The sequence below is a fragment of the Marmota flaviventris genome, chromosome 7, assembly GCF_047511675.1.
Source record: "Marmota flaviventris isolate mMarFla1 chromosome 7, mMarFla1.hap1, whole genome shotgun sequence".
In the NCBI taxonomy this organism is placed as follows: Eukaryota; Metazoa; Chordata; class Mammalia; order Rodentia; family Sciuridae; genus Marmota; species Marmota flaviventris.
Genome location: NC_092504.1, coordinates 38,788,040 through 38,807,000, shown reverse-complemented (window position 1 = coordinate 38,807,000; position 18,961 = coordinate 38,788,040). Strand labels below are relative to the sequence as shown.

The window sequence follows — 18,961 nt, the reverse complement described above, 5'->3', positions numbered from 1 at the left end:
TCCTTAGTTCTGACTCGGCTGTGGATGCTTTATTCTTATACACAGCAGCCCCCACCAAGCCCTTCTCACATAGGTCTTATTCCATTGACTCAGCCATTGGGGTGCTGGAGGTTTGGGTGTTGGACCTCATTCTAATTACTGATTCAAGGAATAGCACAGTAGGTTTCCATGTTTATGAAATAGTGATGAGATAAATAATTCTTGTACTAGACAATTCATTTCTCTGAACTGGAATCAAAGGAGGAAGTTGTTCTCAAACATGCATTCAGGCTAAAACAGGGAAAACTATTTACATGGCATGTATATTGTGTTAGGTACAAGTCATCCAGAGGTGCTCAGGTTATATGCAAATACTACACCATTATAAATAAAGGACTTGATCATCTGCAGGTTTTGGTATCTGCAAGGGGTTCTGGAATCAACCCCTGTAGATGGTTGTATTTTCTTTTTTAAAAAAGAAACTGTTATTGAACTGAGGGGAGATTTCATCATATTGACTACTTTTCAACTCCTGTCTGATTCAATAAAATCACTGAAGGATAAGACAGTTTCTTTTGTTGAGGTGCCAAAGCTATTGTCCCACAGGAGATAGTTTTGTAAACAGCCTTCTAAAAACAAATTTCAATATTGAGGAAAGTGAAAAGGTAAAATAAACATCAGTGCAGGCTTTCTTTTAACTGTGGAACTTTCTTTTAATTTCAAAACAAGGATATCTTTGCCATTACATATGTGTACCGTCTATAAACTCTAAAAAGCATAATTAAACCACATTATTTTATTACAAGTGAAAAATATACATAACCATTTAAAAGGTATAAACTTCCTAAAATAAACATTATTTATAAACATTTAAAAATATACCATTTCATGAACATAATTTATGTAAAATATATGAGGACATTTCATATATACTCAAATTATTTTTTCACAAAGCTTTGTTGGAAGGTTAAAAATAGCATTTAGTTCAGTTTACTGGTGTTTATTAATAAAAATAAAATGTTTTGTTGGGTTAATTTTTTACTGGTATTGAGATAGTATAATGCTGGAATGTACTTTCACTTGTACTTAAAGTGAGTTAATGTGACATATATTGAGAAAAGATAAGGGATTTATAACAACTGGCATTCAGTGTTCCTTACCTCTCTAATAACAAGACTGTGAGAATTAAAATTTTGATTCAAAGAGAACTGAATTTTCTCAAGTGCCTATTATATATTGGACATGATACAAGTGCTTTCCATGTATTTGGCTTAATAGTTTTAAAAATAGGTGTTAACTTGATTTCATGTTGCTAAATCTAAAGGATTTTATAAACATTCTGTAGTCTGAACTAAAAATAAAATCATTAACCATTGACATAAGAGTCAATTAGAAGTCAAAATAAAACCCTTAACTTACAGAACTAGGAAAAGCTTTCAATTTGTCTTGTGCTCACCTAACTTTATAATCCTTAACAACACATGTGCTAATATTCATATAATAAATCCTAAGATATCTATATGATGACAATTAAAACATATCTATTGAAATACATACATATATAAAACAACTATAGAAGAATAATATAGTATTAATATAGGAATCCAGCATTTTACTCTTCCATAGATAGTATATCTTCTTATTTTGGGAAAGAAATCAATTTTTGTGTTAGATCTGCAGCAACATTTTAATGTTTTTTAGTGCATATGCCCACCATTGATTTTTATAAAGAGAAGTTTTCAAATAGTTCATTGTTTCTCCACATACTCAACACATGAAATTGTTCTCAGTCTTTCTCCTGGGCATTTATGTTGACACCAGTTCATTTTTCAATCCAGGTACACGTGGATCCCTGTGTTACAGGGATTTTTGACCTTGGCACAATGTACCAAGGGCAGAATTGGCATTGAAGTGGTCAAGTAACAGGTGATATTTGGTAAATGTCTGAAACTTAAATTCATTAGAGTGGAGTAACACCACAGCCTCGGGTTAAATGTCAAGAAAAATGCTATTAATTTCCTCACCAAGAAGGGTCCTGGAGAAACCAATAAAGTTTTCAATACTAAAAAGAAGAATGCTAAAAGAATTTCTACAATTTTTTCACATATTACCTTGTCTGAAGATACTTTTCATACAAACTGTGTTCATAGCTTATATAGCTGATGTACAGGTAAAGCAAACCAGCAATGCACAGAGTAAACACATTTAGCCTGAGGTATCAACCCATGAATTTTCAAAAATTTAGAACACCTGGAGTTGTGCTCAACACTAAACTACGTTGAAAACTCTAAAGCATTTTAAGACTTTGCAGTCATCCCAGGTCATCACAGTGAATGTCAGTCACAGTTCAGCAGAACTGTGGAAATGCTGAAGTCAGTTTAATAGAATTCTGAAAAGCACAGGTTACTATTATTACCCTGGGAATGCTTGAGCTGGCTCAAAAACGAAAAACAAAACTGATAATGTTTGATGTTAGGGCAGAAAAAAAAATCCAGTCAACCTAAAATTTTCTTTTCAAATGCAACTTTTTGATCAAGATTTTTGTTGTGTTTTCAGAGAAATAAGTTTAGTCTAGAACTAAGATAGGTAATGTCTTTTCAGTAAATCAAGAGTGAGGGGAAATCTGTCTATAAACACGAATGACAACCAAAAACTTATTTTTGTCTAGAATCTGGAATGAGACAGAAAAATTGTATGGAAGTTTTAATATGCAGAAGATATTCCCTGTAGTAGCCTCTGAGGTCTTCATAATTTTCAAGGAAGTTCACTCTCTCTCCTGCTCTCCCCAAATGCTTTTCTTTCTTTCTTTTTTTTTTTACTGTTTCTTTTTTATTTATTTATTTATATATAATAGTGGAATGCATTACAACTCTTACTACATATATAGAGCTCAATTTTTCATGTCTCTGGTTGTATATATAGTACGTTCACACCAATTCATGTCCTCATACATGTACTTTGTAATGACCATCACATTCCACCATCATTAATTACCCCATGCTCCCTCCCTTCCCCTCCCATCCCTCTGCCCTATCTAGAATTCATCTATTCCTCCCATGCTCCCCCTCCCTATCCCAATATGAATCAGTTTCCTTATATCAAAGAAAACATTCGGCATTTGTTTTTTTGGGATTGGCTAACTTCACTTAGCATTATCTTCTCTAACTCCATCAACAAGCCGCATGGAAAACATAGGATGAATTTAGCAGAAAAAGACAGTCCGGCACTTGTTGTGGTAGGATAGGTCTATTTTGAGAAGTTAGTAACTGATTACAATTTCCTTATTAAGGGTGAAAGTAAAATTTCAAGAGAATCATTAGCATGATTTCTTCTAATTTTTCAAAAAGTTTTTTCTAGTTGTTTTAAAACAGTCTATGGAAAACTTACCTTTTAGGGATAAAACGTTAGTAAAAAAAAAAAAGCACAGTATAATCCTAAAATAATATAGATTTTACAAAAAAAAACTCTTTGTCAATAAGAAATATAACCTTTGGGAAAATGATTAAAGAAAGAAATGAAATGAATATAAGTCACTCCAAAGCTGATTTACTTTTACTTCTACAGAAAGTCTATTTTGTCTTATGTCATCAGGGTCTCTGTTAAAAGAACCTATGGCAACAATCATTTCTGTGTTTTTATGAAAAAAGAATAAAACTTGTGTTTCCTTTTCCAAAGGTCAAGTGTTCTCTTCCTTCCTATAGTCTTCCCTCTGTAATTGGTAATGAAGTCATATGATATTTGGAAAAATATTGTAATTCATAAACCCTTCATGGGAGTGAGGGTGTTTTGTACATTTTAGCTTAGGAAGGAATGGAGTCCAAAGCAGGCCTCTTTTTTTTCTTTAACCCTTTGCCCATTTACTCTCTAGTTTTAAAAGAAGGAAGTTGCAGAAGGGAGCTCAGAACACAAGAGTTCTCTCTTCTCAGTTTTAATAATTTGAGATTATGACTCATCAATGCCTGGTGATTGGTACTCTGTTTATTAGAACATAGTTAGCTTTATGAATTACTATGAATCTAAGAATAGTTACCAGAGAAGTGAAGAGCCACCTGGCAGAGTCAAATCCATTGTGACCAGAAGAAAAAGATTATTATGAGACAAATATAACTCCTGGACTTCTTTTAGGCTTAAGGGATATTTCAAAGTTTTCAGCAGTGAAAACATGCAGAAATCCTTGGGAGGAATATCAGGTCTTGACTTTCAAATTTCATGGAACTTGGACTTAGATCTAAGGTACCAAACTTTAAAAACACTAACTTTCCCTGTTTCCTTTCGAGAATAAATCTTCTTTCTCTTCTTCGAGTATCTAATGTTAGTTACAATTCAGGCTTTATGGGGACTCTGATCTTCAGTCCTGCTAAATAAGGTGACATCATCATCATATCCTGGGGTCAAACTTTCTAAGTTCTCTAGTAAAACATAACTGTTCTCGTTGCCATTTGGAGAAAGGATGTCTTTCTTAGCAGAGGATGTCAGTTCACTCCAGGTAATGTCAGTATTTTTAAAAGCATGTAGAAGGAAAATGCCATTGATAATGGTGAAGAACCCACTCAGGGTCCCGATGACATCTCCAGCATTCATACCATACCACTCCTGGAATAAGATGGCAGAGCAAGTCACTACCATGGAGGTGAAGAAGACATAATAGATGGGGGTCACCAGAGACGTATTAAAAGTATCCAGTGCTTTGTTGAGATAGTTAATCTGTGTAGTTACTGAGAGCACAAGTACAGCCAGCAAAACAAAGACCAGGGGATTCTTGTAAACTGGCTTCCACTCTAGTAGTTCCTTAATGGCAATTCCCAGGCCCTTGACAGAAGAAACTGAAAATGCTCCAATCAAAGAACAGATTGATATATAGACCAATATGTTGGTCTGTCCTTTCCTGGGGGCCACAATCAAAATCAGCACCAAGGAGATCACAGTTATGATCACAGCAAAGGAAACAAATCCTGTCAGAAAGAGAACAGAATTAGACTTCAGAAAATGTTAACAGAATCATGATCTTTCTTGTTAGTCCTGAATTTGAGAGCATAGATATTTTAGAAATAGAAGTGAGATTAAATTAAAAGTAGCATCAAATTGCATTATTCACATTATTTTATAAAGGACTTTTACAAATATATCATTTGAATCTCACCGATAACACTGTGAGATAGGGCAAGTATTGTCCCTTTGATTTTTATATGGGCAAGAAATGGCAAAACTTTGAGTTTAACGATAAATCTTTTGCCCCTACTCTTCCTCTCTCTCTTTTTCATTGTATAGAGGGGGAAGAATTAATACAAAAATAAACTGTGTTCCTTTCAGAAGACTTGTAACAAGCAAAATTTTTTGTATTTCACAACCCACATGAAGACTTGTAGGAAGCCTACTATAATATTGTTATAAATATCATTTGATGAAGAAGGAAAAGGGAGCAGACTTTAAGTGTTTCTTTATGCTGAATCACAGACCTGGATCTCTCAATTTCATTTCCATTTCATGCAAAGAAGTGACTTCCTCTTCTTGTGGGGCATGGATAACCATCACAGTTGACCCCAATATACTTAATATGCAGCCCATTTTCCCATGAATGTTCAAATGCTCATTTAAAAAATAGGAAGACAAGATGGCACTGTTGGGAGAGAAAAAAGCAAATCACTATAGTTGAATTGCCTTTTGATTCTATAGTAGCTCAGAATTCCAGTCAGTACCTGCCACTCTGTATTCCAGTAAATTGGCTTGAAACATACTAAATGACACTGAAAAATCTGAGTTAGTTTTAAACTCAGAAGTGATGGTTAATTAATTCTGCTTTGTTGCTTTTATATCTGAAGAGTTATCACAGACTTTTATATTCCTGTCAACATCCCTGACCTTCTAAGAGTTCCGATCAATTCATTTTCAATTGTAACATCTCCTGTAAAGCCAAGCAAAGCCAAAGGTCTTTTATGTCTTACTGGCACGATACAGATTGACTATCCCTATCTGAAATACTTAAGATTAGAAATGCTTCCAATTCTACTTATTTACATATTTTGGAATCTTGCATATATGAAATGAGATCTCTTGGGGGAGGAGACCCAAATCTAAACATAAAATTCATTTGTGTTCCATATATATCTAGTGTGCATAGGCTGGAGGGAATTTTATACAATATTTTGGGTGTGCCTACATTTTTACTGCAACCCATCTGATGAGGTCACATGTGGAATTTTCCACTTGTGGCATCATGTCCATGCTTGAAAAGTTTCTAATTCTGGAGCATTGTGGATTCTGGATTTTTGGACTCAACCAGTACACTTAGATTATGTGTGCCCATGAAAATTTCAAAGAAGGATATATACTAAGAAGAGTTACTCTGCTTAGAGCTGATATGTAGCTAGTAAGCACTAGTACAACCATGGAGATCATAAAAATATTGAAATACTTCCTTATTACCTGCTACTACCTTAGCACTTTCACCCAGACAATACTCTCAATGCTTTAATTGTTATTAGTGCCTTGACCTCAGGAAGCTTCAGATTGGCACTACCATGATGATATTAGAGTATGCCATCCTGTTGCTCCACCAGTAGGTCTAATGGGGGCTTCAGCATATCAGTCTCCTTCCTCTGACGCTCTGGCACTTGCACAAATGAAATTAATGGTGCCCATCTTCTCCCAAGCCTGTGGCTTGCCTAGAGTCTCCCTCATGTGGCCACTTGTGGGACTGCAACCCCAGTGAAAACATCAGACCAGTGTTTTAAGTGCTTTATGTGTATTAACTCTTAGTTGTCATAACAATCCATTAAAGACGGTGAAGATAAATGGTGAGGCCAAATCATAAATTTTATAGTAAATGTTGATAATGAATGAAAAACGAAATGATAGTTATGAAATAAAAGAGTGTATGGGCTCACTGGATCCATTCATTTGGGATCATAATACAGATCACCTTAGAAACATCAGATCCACACACTACAAAAGATAAAAATAATTCCTGTTAACAGCACTAAAAGAATATACCAGGTCTGCAAACAGAAGTATAAAGCAGACAACACAGCATTTTAGTGAGAATGCTATGCCTTTTAAAGGTCTATGCTATGCCCAAATGCTATGCCTTTTAAAGTCCTCTATAGTCATTCACCACTATGACAACAGAAAGGATTAAAAGGACTCTGTAAATGTATTCAGGTCAGAGTTAAAAGAGTAAACAAATACAAAACTCTGTTAGGCTTCACTGAATCATCACAAAGCAAGCTTACTCTCTCATGTTTTTTTTAAAATAACAATATGATAATCTATTTCTTCCTGTTTTTTGGAGTCTTCTCAATTTAATTTGTGATTGCTTTTTTTTTTTAGGCAAGAATGCTTTTCCCCTGGTGCTGGGAATCAAATCCAAGGCCTTGCACAGTGTTCTACTTTCAACTACATCCATAGTCCAAGAAAAATCATTTATTTAATCCATATTTTACAAATGAGGAAACTAAGATTAAGTGACTTGTTCAAAGCTTCCCTGGGGCCCCAGAAATTATTTTGAGTCTTTTATGCTTTCAGAGCCCAGGTTAGTCTAATCTTTTTTTTTCTTTTTGAGGTGTATTCAGCAATGTTTCTTATGGTTTAAGTGGACCATGTTATAAAAATACCTATAGAAGCCAAGCTCCTTATTGCTCACCTACCTTATAAGAACACTCAGAGCTCCCAGTGGGGTGACCAAGGTGGCAGGTGCAAATGCGTAAGCTGCAAAATTTGCAGCCTCTCCTGCTCCCACTAGAAAGCAAGTTGAAGTATTGATATATGAGATGAATTTATTTATCAGAAGAGAAAAACAAATGACTCTCACAAAACAGTGGACTTTCAGCTCAAAGACACTCAAAGATCTAGCTAAAACAAATGATTTCATTTTTTTATAGACAGTGGGAAAAGATTAATATTAAGGGAGTCAGATAAACTCAATATACCTGGTGATATAAACTCTACTACTGGTGACAAATGAATAAATATTCCAAATGATTTTAAGTAGAATTAATTTTAGTTATTTCAGTCCTGAAAACATATTTGGTCACTCTGATGAAATCTAATAGTGGTGGCTTTGGAATAATCTGAGAGTTATTCCATTTGCTCAAGAACATCTACTTGACATTCTTGAATCTCTCTTTGTGGCAAATTAAGAACAACAATGACAACAACAATCTGTAAAATTAGAAGGCTTTGTGAAGAGCTAGTGTCAACATAGGGGAGAGCTAAGAAATCCCTACCCCAGGCCTATGACATCAGGCATCTTGAATTACAGATGATCTGTAGCAAGTAACAGAAGCTCAGTAGCTCAGGAAGATCCAAGCAGCTGTTTTAAAGTCCTAAGGAAGTGCTCCAGAATGTCATCTTTTCCTTATCTGAGGAACTCTACACTTCCATGAGGCAGTGTGGTGCAAACAATTCCTGGAGTGAGGGAAATCCCTCCTAGAGCTAGGCTCTTGTTTTGGAGCCAAGTTATTCTCACAGATCATAACTGGACACTTGCCCAGAGAATGTAGTATTTCATGCTGGCAAACGACACCAAGCAAATGGTTGTTGTGGAGAGATAAAATAACACTACTGCAGACTAGTGCGAGTGCCTACGTTTTCTTTTTCCCTTTCTTTGGCTGCTTTGCTAACCCTTCCCACTCCTTCCCCCAACCTAAAGGAGGACCCAGCATTAAGAAAGCGCTATAAGAAACTCTAAAGTTACAGAGCAATTAGAAGACTATTCTAGCAAAAAACAAATTATGGCATTTTTCTCAGAACACTAAACTTTTTTAGAATACTTTAAATTGCTTATTTTCTCATCTTTATGGACAGCATTCCAGGAAAACATTGACCCCATGATTAAGGTACCACGTTTGTCACTAGACGCAATCTCTAATGTATACTTTTCTCTCTTAATACCAGCATCAACGTTTTTACATTGTGAGAGTGCAATAGCAAATGCAGCCATAAAATAGTCACCTTCTATTCTCATTCTAAAGTGTGAGTACAGGCTGAGGAGATGCAAGAAAGAAAAACAAGAGAATCGTTCACATATCTACCTGGAATCTTCTCAGTATAGTCCTTGATTCAACTAAAGTAAGGAAATGGATGGGCAAGTATCTTAAAAACCAAAAGGGTGGCATGCCTGTAATCCCAGTGGCTTGGGAAGATGAGGCAGGAGGATGGGGAGTTCAAAGCCAGCCTCAGCAAAAGCAAAGTGCTAAGCAACTCAGTGAGAATCTGTCTCTAAATAAAATACAAAATAGGGCTGGGGAGGTGGCTCAGTGGCTGAGTGCCCCTTAGTTCAATCTCTGGTAACCGCCCCCCCCCCCAAAAATACCAAAAGGGCTACACAAACTTAAATATGTTTTATTCATCACCTTTTGGATTCCACGCCTCCACCCCTTTTTAAGGAAATGGACCCAAGTTCCTTCTTATAAGGATCTTGCAAATAATGAAATACTGAAACGTGTTACTTGGTTTGGGGAAATATAGGGAACCATGAAGACTTCTGACTGCAGAAGAAAGTGATTAGTGAGTGGTGTGAAGCTACCATTCATAGTGTCCTTTCTTTGGAGGTTTCAAGCTTGGGATTTAAGAAAGTTCAGAGAAGGCAAGAGCAAGGGTGAAACAGCGGAAGGGGTGGAGGGGGACAAGTCTTCCTTCTGTGAAGACATTACATTAGCATTTAGAAAGCGCCTTCACAGCTGCCAAGTCTCCTTTGATCCTGAAAGCAAGTCTGGGAGAAGTTGTGCCAACCACTTTCATCTTCTCCCCCATTTTTTCCAGTGTCAACAAAGGATCCCTTAATTTATCCATGTTTGGTCCTTGCAAGGAAAATGTACACATTCCTGAGAAATATGCAGCTAGGATAGTCATGGATTCACATAAGGAGCTGGGAAAATATGGATGGAAAGCACCTTTCTCACTTTGCATGAAAAAAATAAATCAGAAATTTGTGAGCTTATATTAATATTTCAAATATCAACTTTCCCCTTTGTGTTCCAGAACAGTATTGAGAGGAGGGGGTGGTGAGTAAAAAATAATCCATATATTACACACATAGATACAGACATCGTAACAATAATGGTTGTTGTTATTACTATTCTGTATAAGGTAATACGTTATACCACACATAACTTTTAGACGTAAATTCCATCCTTGTCAGGAAGAAAAATTAATTTTGAAAAATTCCATGTAATGGATTTATCATTTTACAAGTAAACACGATTCTCTCCTTAAGAACTTACTTGATAGTAATCCTGCCCACCACACCCATTCCTTGAGGTAAGAATGTCCACCTTGTCCTAGGAAAAACACCAAAAATAAAAATTAGGTTCCAAATTAGAGAAAAAAAGGGTAGAACAATTGACAATGGGTAAAGACACTCGATTACTGTTGAAAAAGTCACAATCTAAAAATCTTTGAGCTTACTAACTTGGTCATTTCCAAAGATCTTTTGAAGCTTTCCATTATGTCACTTCATTTTTTATTTCTACAGAAAGCTTTTTTTGTTGTTGTTGTTTGTTTGTTTTGGTAGGAAATTTTAGTCATCAGGTCCATTGCATTTATCTCAGGCAGAGGTATGGACATTAAATGTGATATACTCTGAATATTTTTTTTTTTGGCCATGGTTTAAATTTAAAACAAAAAATCCTAAATTGTAAATGACGCTGGTTACCTTTTGAGGAAGAGGATGCTTGACATGAAAGCTTTTGAAGTTTGGATCAGTCCATAAAAGGAAACAAGCATTAGGCAGATGGACTCCACTTATTCTTTACCTTAGCATAATGAAGTTGAGCTTCTGTCTAAAGCTATATAAAAGGACAAACAACTGTCCTCAAGAATTCAATCACCTTCCTGCAACCTGAAGGCACTGTTGTATGTTTGCTATAGAAAATGGGATTTTCTCAATTTTAATTTGCTTAACTCCCTGAATTGGACCTTGATGACTTTGTTATAATTAAACAATAGGACATGTATGCTATAAATTGCAAAAGCAGTTTAACCATGGTTATTTAGAATTTTCTCCTTACAAAATTCGCAAATGAAAAAATTAGAATCATCTTACAATATTGAACCTTATTTGCATAGTTAGTATCTTCTGGGTCCTAGTAAAATAATATTTACTTATGTATGTTTATTGACAATTCACATTTCTTCTGTTTTCATTTGCATTTCTGATTTTGTGTTTCCCGTCTATGAGCTTTGCCTATTTTCTGTTAGGGCACTAATTTTCTTGTTGACTGCAAGTCACTGTTTTTATATTATAGAACCTAACTACTTTTTGTCAATAATTTCGTAATTCCCCCTTATTGATAAATCATTTGCTCTGGAGTTTCAGCTATGGTATTTTCACTGTGTGCACATGTACTTTTTTCTTTTTCTTTCTTTTTTTTTTTTTTTTGCCAAACCAGAAAATCTCTTCCTTTACATAAAATAGGTTCTTTGTCATTTTTATGCTTATAAAAAGGACTTCTTTTAGGTTTTCAAAAAATTATTTTATTTTAAATTTAACCCTAAATGATCTGGAATTTATTTTGCTGAATAGTATAAAGTAGACCTCTCACATTTTTCTCCTCTACTTTTTTCCACTTAATGTGAATATTCTTAATTTAATAATTCATTGTGCTTACTTGTTGGAAATGTCACTTTTAAAAATCATATATTAGAATTTGATATGTAATTGAGTCCACCTGTAAATTTTCAATAATCTTTTATTACTGTATCTATTTTAATGCTAATACTAAATTGTTTTATATACTAATATAGTATGTTTTTGTTTTCTGAAGGTACAAATATCACTCTCAATAGTACTGTTTCAGAAACTTGTTTGCATAATTTGTACTAATTTATTTTTCCATTTGGACCTTAGAAAAATATTTAATTTAGGACTTACATTTGATGAAAAGGAATAGAAGATTCATGACTTAAAGGATAGTCTGGTTGTGCTTATTTAGTATCTGAAATGTCAGTATAAATGGTGGACTAATTCTATTGCTGTCCATTCAGAGATGAAGAAATATTTATCAGGTATCAAAAATGTTGTGCAAAGAAAGGTTCCTCTCTTGTTCCTCTCTACCACCAATAAACAAGTAATCCTCTTAACAATAAGTAAATAAACAATACACACATAACTCCAAGAAAGGAAACTGTTATGCAATGATGGAGAGCAGCAGGGGATGCAGGTGGGGAGACCTTCCCAGACAGGATGGTCCAGGATGGCCTTTCCCGGGTAGTGAAATTCAAGCCAAAGTCTGGAGGGTGAGTCAGCTCAGTGGGCAGGAAGCAGAGAGTTCCAGACCAGTGAAAAAGACCTCAGGGTGGGAAAGAGGCTGGTCTATTCCAAGAATGTGAAAGAAGAGTGGGAGGGTGGCACAGGAAGAAGCTGGAGAGGTAGCAGGAGCCACTCTATGTAGGAGGTCAGAGACTGCAGGGAGACAGCTGGCTCAATCAAGGACACACAGGCTTAGATAAACGGAATCAATGATCATGACTGTAGCATTGTGGTCTCACGATGGAATTATTTCTGTAATTAGAAACTTGAATTCATTATTTGCATGTGTTCCTTACCTGCTCTAGTAACACCCTTATTGGCCAGTTGCAAGAGTCCCTTCTTTTTCAAAATGAAGCTAGAGCCAATAAAAATGCTAGAACATATGGCCAGTAGCAAGCCCACATAAAGATTGTATTTGTTTTCTACATTTGCTGAAATGCTCCAGTTGGTTGTGCTGGAATTCAGGTTTCCATAAAGGATAGAAGAAGCTTGCAGCTGCGACACATTTGGGATCTCACACCAAGACTGGGAGGAGTTCTGACAGACCAGAGATAGCACATAGCCTGGAAAAAGGAAAGAGAGAAATGTCATCAATAAAAGGGAAACATACTAATGCTTTCTGCAAGAAACATAGACTTGAGTGGACATTATAAAAATACTTTTTTTCTTTCTTTTTTTTTTTTAACTGCAAGTAGGGCAGTACTCAACAGGTGGTCTACAGAACTATAGACATTGTTGTTTTGGTTTGAACATGTTCTGAAAAATGATTTAAAATTGTTTAGTTGTCATCATTTAAAAATGAGAGATTTTATATGAAAGTCTGGAATCCTTGTAAGTTGGAAGATCTGGCAATACTTGGGTCTTTGCTCCACCAGATCAGCAACCTGCTGGAGCTGTGAGTGGTTGTGTAGACCCAACTTGGCCTCAACAACTCATCCCAGTCTCCCAAAGTCACTTCACTGCTAAACATAACCAGCCTGTCTCTCAGAAAGCAGGGGCTGTGACCCAGGAATATAGGAAAGGGCACAGCAATCTCACTGGTCTATAAATTACCCCATAACAGGATATTCAGTTAACTCATTTGGTGGAGTATGAATTGTGCATTTGAGAAAACATGTGTTAAGGTAGGTTTAACTTACCTTACAACTTTTCCTGAAAAAAAAAAAGACTGTTTTTAGGTCTACTAATCCAGCTTCTCCAAAATAAAGCCGAATCTAATAGAAAAAAATGAACTAAACATGAATAGGCTTTTTTAAGAATAAGATCCAAATAAATATGCAAAGCCAGTGAACCAGACCTATTATTGTAAGTGCCTTGAAAATTTGAAGCTAAACACTAAAATACAGCATGAAAAGACTTACTATATATGAGAAATTTTTATAATCTCTTTGCCACTTGAACAGATACCAACAAGGTGATGCTGTCACTAAATGTTCTGTTTTCAGGGGTTTTTTTTTCCTTTCAAAAAAAGGAAAATTCCCAGTTTGAGTTACTCTATACAAAAAAGGGCAAAGGAAGATTATTAAATATAATTTTAGAATTGAATGAAGAACTCAGTTTTATGTCTCAAAAATCTGAAGAAGGCATATAAGCAACAACAAAAGATAGATCAAATAACGTCTTAGCAACAAAACTTCCATAAGTGGATCTGGCATCTCTGGCAAAGCATCATGAAGGCATCTGAATATTACTATAAACAAAGTTAGTAAACAACTATCTGGAAAATGAAAAAATAAATAATTAAATTCAAGGGTTGGATTTTTTGTTTGTTTTGCTTTGTTTCTGCACCAGAGATTGAATCCAGGGGCGTTTAACCACTGAGCCTCATCCCCAACCCCTTTTATATTTTAGTTAGAGACCGGGTCTTGCTAAGTTCATTAAGACCTTGCTAAATTGCTGAGGCTAGCTTTGAATATGCAGTCCTCCTGCCTCAGCCTCCCAAGCCTCTGGGATTACAGGCATGTACCACCACACTCAGCCGTTAATTTTTTTTTTTTTTGTAACAGGGTTTCACTAAGTTGCTGAGGCTAGCCTTGAATTTGCAATCCTTATGCCTCAGCCTCCCTAGTAGCTGGGATTACAAGTGTACACCACAGTACCTGGCAAATTCAAGGTTTTCATGACTACTATTTCATACTAATTTGGAAATTAACTCACTTTACTTAAGAGATACAGAATAAATTCTGAGTCAAAACTTCTAAATATTCATAGCAGCTCAATTCACAGTAGCTAAACTATGGAAGCAAATGTGGAAGATGCCCTTTAATAGATGAATAGATAAAGGAACTGTGGTATCTATACACAATGGAATGTTACTCAGCATTAAAAAAGAATAAAATTATGGCATTTGCAGGTAAATGGACCGAGTTGGAGAATATCATGCTAAGCAAAGTAATTAATATCTAATTAAAATAATGTGGAGGGGAGAGGCATGGGAAAAATGGAGGAACTTTGAGCAAAGGGTAGGGTGGGTAGGAAGGGTACATGGGGACAGCAAAGATGGTGGACTGAGATGGACATCATTACCCTAGGTACAGGTATGACTGCACATATGATGTTACGCTATATCGTGTACAACCACAGAAACGTAAAGTTGTACAGGAATTGTGTACAATGAATCAAAATGCAGTCTGCTGTCACGTATACCTAATTAAAGTAAATTAATCAACTTAGAAAAACAAAAACTTCTAAATACTCAAAGAATAATTAATTATATTTTTTCAGGGATATTCTGTAATACTGGAGAATACACATGTAGGTTGTTTGTAGTCTTGTTCTGCCCACTGTTCATCTCATTTAAATTTCAGGAATGGAAATGAGTGTGTATATTTTTGTTAGTAAGAATTTTGATTACATTCATTCCTGAGAAAACGTCTGAATTGGCTTTCCAGTGAATTCCACGGCTGTATTTGTGTCATTTACTATGTAGTTAACATAACCATTTCAAAACTTCCATCTCTGAAACCAGGGTGGGTGGATCTCATTCCAGGGAAACAATATTCCTTCTAAGTTGTTGACATAGCAAAATGTTTCTGACATTTTAGGGGGTGTGGGGGCAGAGGGTGATAAGGGAGAGCAAATCATCTTTGTTGCATTTTCCAAGTTCTCATTTTTAAGTGGCAGACATGAATGTTTTGAGTTTCATGACAGGACAAGTAAAATCTTGTCAGATTGCAGATCCTAACACTTGGATTGCTCTATGTTTTGGGCATATGTCAGGCAGAGAGCCCAGAGCAGATGTGACTGAAGGAGGGACGGAGTGAATGGTGGATTGATGGGTGTGCAGTGGCACAGAGGAGAGATGGCAGAAGTAGGGTGTGTGGGCAGAGAGTTCAGTGTTTTAGAGGAATCAAAGCTATCTCAAATCAAGGTTGGCTTCTGAAGATCTGAGCAAGCAAAGTCCTATTGCAGGGAGTTTAATCCAGACTTTATTTAGCATAGAAAGACAAAGTCTATTATATTAGTTGTTTATTTTAATAGACAGTTTCAATATCCCTCTATAGTGACAGGAAATGTAGCTCAGTAGTAGAAAACTTTTTTTTTTTGCACCAGAGATTGAATCCAGGGGCATTTAACCACTGAGCCACATCCCTAGCCCTTTTTATGTTTTAGTTAGAGACAGAGTCTTACTAAGTTCCTTAAGGCCATGCTAAATTGCTGAGGCTGGGTTTAAGTATAACTTTGGAATTGAATTTATACTCCTTTCAGGAGGAAGCACATATAACTTCATTAATTTATTATTTTTCTCAATATTGAGTAATGATTTGAATGAACAGAGGCCTAAAGGCTGGTACCACATGACTATGGCAAAGGTACCACATGACTATGGCAAAACTGACATTAGAATCTCTCTGTCTGATACTGACAGCTCTAGTTAAAACTATGGACTTAATCATGGATCTCAGAATGAAATCAGGAGTACTGAGCCAGGTGCTGGTAGAGTGCGTATTGCCTGTGTCTTGAGAAAAGCAGAGCTTTGGCGGGACTCTTTCAGCCCCCTCCTGAAACACCACTCTCAAGAACCAGCTAATCCTAACAGGCCTGTTGTTTTGACATTTGGAACAGGGTTACAAGCTCAGCCACAACCCGCTGCAAATCAGGCCCTTGGAGCTGGGACACACTCCAACCCTGCCCAGGATGATGCTATGGTAGACTATTTCCTTCAGAAGTAGCATGAATTTCCCAGGCTGGCATTGAACCAGCAATCGTCCTACCTGATTCTTCTGAGTAGCTGAGATTACAGGTGTACATCGCCATGGATTAAGATTTGTTTTTAAAATATGCTGGGAACCAAATCCAGTGCTTTGCACATTCTAAGAAAGTGCTCTACTACTGAGCTACATCTCCTGTTAATTTCATTTCTTGTAAACAGCCTGATACTTACATTTTAAATTGGATTTAAGAACTTTTTTGGATAAACTTAGATGATTATGTTTTGATTTTTCCTCTATCATCTCGAGATCGATATTTCGGAATGAAACTTTTTACGCTAATGAAGACTCTTTGATGTGTTCTGTTTGTAAATAACCATTTTTAAAGAAAATATAGTCTTCTATATAGTTGTATAGGAGTCTCTTTGTTTTTTTCAATCTGTTCTTTTGAAAGTTGGGAGTGAATCAGTCAAATAAATGGCTATAGGTGTACTTTTCAGACTAACAAGTATAAGATTTATCACTACCTTAATTTTTATACTTATTGGATTCTTCAATGTCAGTGAATAATCTCTCCACTTGAAACTACTGGGTAATAAATAGTAAGGAAATATGTGTCAGTTATAAATAAAAACAATTCAATAACACCAAGTACATCAACCATACAATTTAAGAATTAAAACATTACCCCTCAGAGGTAACAACTATCCTGATTTTCTCTTAAACATTCTTTTGCTTTTAAAATGATTTTTTCTATTTAATACATCAAAATAGTTTAGTTTTACCTCTTTTTGTACCTTATAAAAATGAAATTGTGTAGAATGTATTATCTGGTGACTTGCTTCTTTGGGGGTTCGTCATTGTTGATACTTGTGGCTGCAAAGTTTCTTTTTTCTCCCACTATTTTATAGACTTCTACAGTATGATTAACCCACAAATAATTTTTCTATTTTATAATTGGTGGACATTTAGGTAATTTATGATGTACTGCTTTTACAAAGAATCTTGCTAATACTCTCGTGTGATGTTGAATCAAAAAATTGATAAGTTTTTGATCCTACAAAATAGCATTTCATACGGCACAAATTAATATGTACCTTCTATGAGCAGGTGTAATAGGTTATACACATGCCTTTAAATTTTGAAAATAAAGTTAGATATTCTATAGGACTATATCTTTCCCCACCTTAAGAGCTCTTAAGCAGTTTGATACAATATTTCTACAGACATCTTCATAATTTTGTAGTTTGAACATAATCTATCTTTGCTCCCAGAGTTGTTTACAATCTCTTTGACTCAAACATGTTGCTGATGGACCAATTCTCAACTTATATGCACTGATAGCTAGAAGATATTTTAAAGAAACCGAAATTTGGTTTCTAGGATGTCTATGATTGCATCAAACTACATTTAATTTTTTTTTGTATTTGTAGATGGATAACATACCTTTATTTTATTTGTTTATTTTTATGTGGTGCTAAGGATTGAACCCAGTGCCTCACACATGCTAGGCAAGTACTCTGCCACTGAACCACAACCCCAGCCCCTAAAACTACATTTTTAATCACTGCAAGATATGTAGCGTTTGAGGAAATCATCATATCATCCTCTATTCATCTGTGATAGTTTGATTATTCAGCTGGCATTCACTCCCTTATCCTGTCCCTTGTGGGCAGACTCTTCTTCCTTTGGTATAGTTGGGATGTCAAATGTCACGCACAGGCCCATTGTTAAAGGTTTGGTCTCAAAAGTGGAGGTATTGGGAAGTGGTGGAACCTTAAGAAGTGGGACCTAAATTATCAAGAATACAAATAATAATAAATGCTAGTGAGGATGTGGAGCAAAAGGGACACTCTGTTGGTAGGACAACACCAATTAGCACTACCATTCTGGAAAGTTGTATGGAGATTCCTGAAAATCTAGAAAGGAAATCACCTTATGACACATTTATTTCACTCCTCGATATTTATCCAAAAGAATTTAAATCAGCATACTGTAGTGATATAGCCACATCAGTGTTTATAGTGGCACAATTCATAATGGCTAAGCTATGGAACCAGCCTAAGTGGTTCCATCATATTGATGAATGGGTTAGGAAAATGTATTCATACACAATGGAGTTTTACTCAGTTATCAAGAATAAAATTATAGCATTTTCTGGTAAATGGAGAGAACTGGAGAGTATCATACTAAGTGAAATAAGCCAGACTCAGAAGTCAAGGGTTGAATCTTTTCATATGTGAAAGCTAGGACAAAGTAAGGGGAAAAAAAACAGGGGGTCAGACATCACAAAGATACAGGGAAGGTCAGTGGGGAAGAAAAAGGAGATTGAGAGGGCAGGAGGGAAAGGGGAGGAAATGCTGAATGATTTAACAAAGTTATGCTATGTGCACACATAAATATACTACAGTAAATTCCACCTTTATCTATATCTATAAAGCACCAATTAAAAAGAATAAATAAATGAGTAAAAGGAAGACAGAGTAGAGGAAAGAAAGAGGGTGGGAGGAGGGGAGGAAAAAGGGGTCACCAGGGACTACAGTGGAGAAAATTAAATTCCATGCATGTAAGATTTTGTCAAAAT

General features: G+C 35.7%; 1 protein-coding gene across 1 annotated transcript; it reads right to left on the bottom strand.

Annotated features, from left to right (window-relative positions):
- Window positions 1–4,302: 4,302 nt before the first annotated feature.
- Nipal1 (NIPA like domain containing 1) lies at window positions 4,303–16,483 on the bottom strand. The gene is made up of 6 exons (XM_027937609.2): window positions 16,441–16,483; window positions 12,523–12,789; window positions 10,200–10,256; window positions 7,623–7,713; window positions 5,436–5,596; window positions 4,303–4,931 (listed from the first exon to the last, which is right to left on the bottom strand). Exons 1-6 carry the CDS (start codon window positions 16,481–16,483, stop codon window positions 4,303–4,305), a joined length of 1,248 nt encoding a protein of 415 aa, XP_027793410.1.
- Window positions 16,484–18,961: the final 2,478 nt, after the last annotated feature.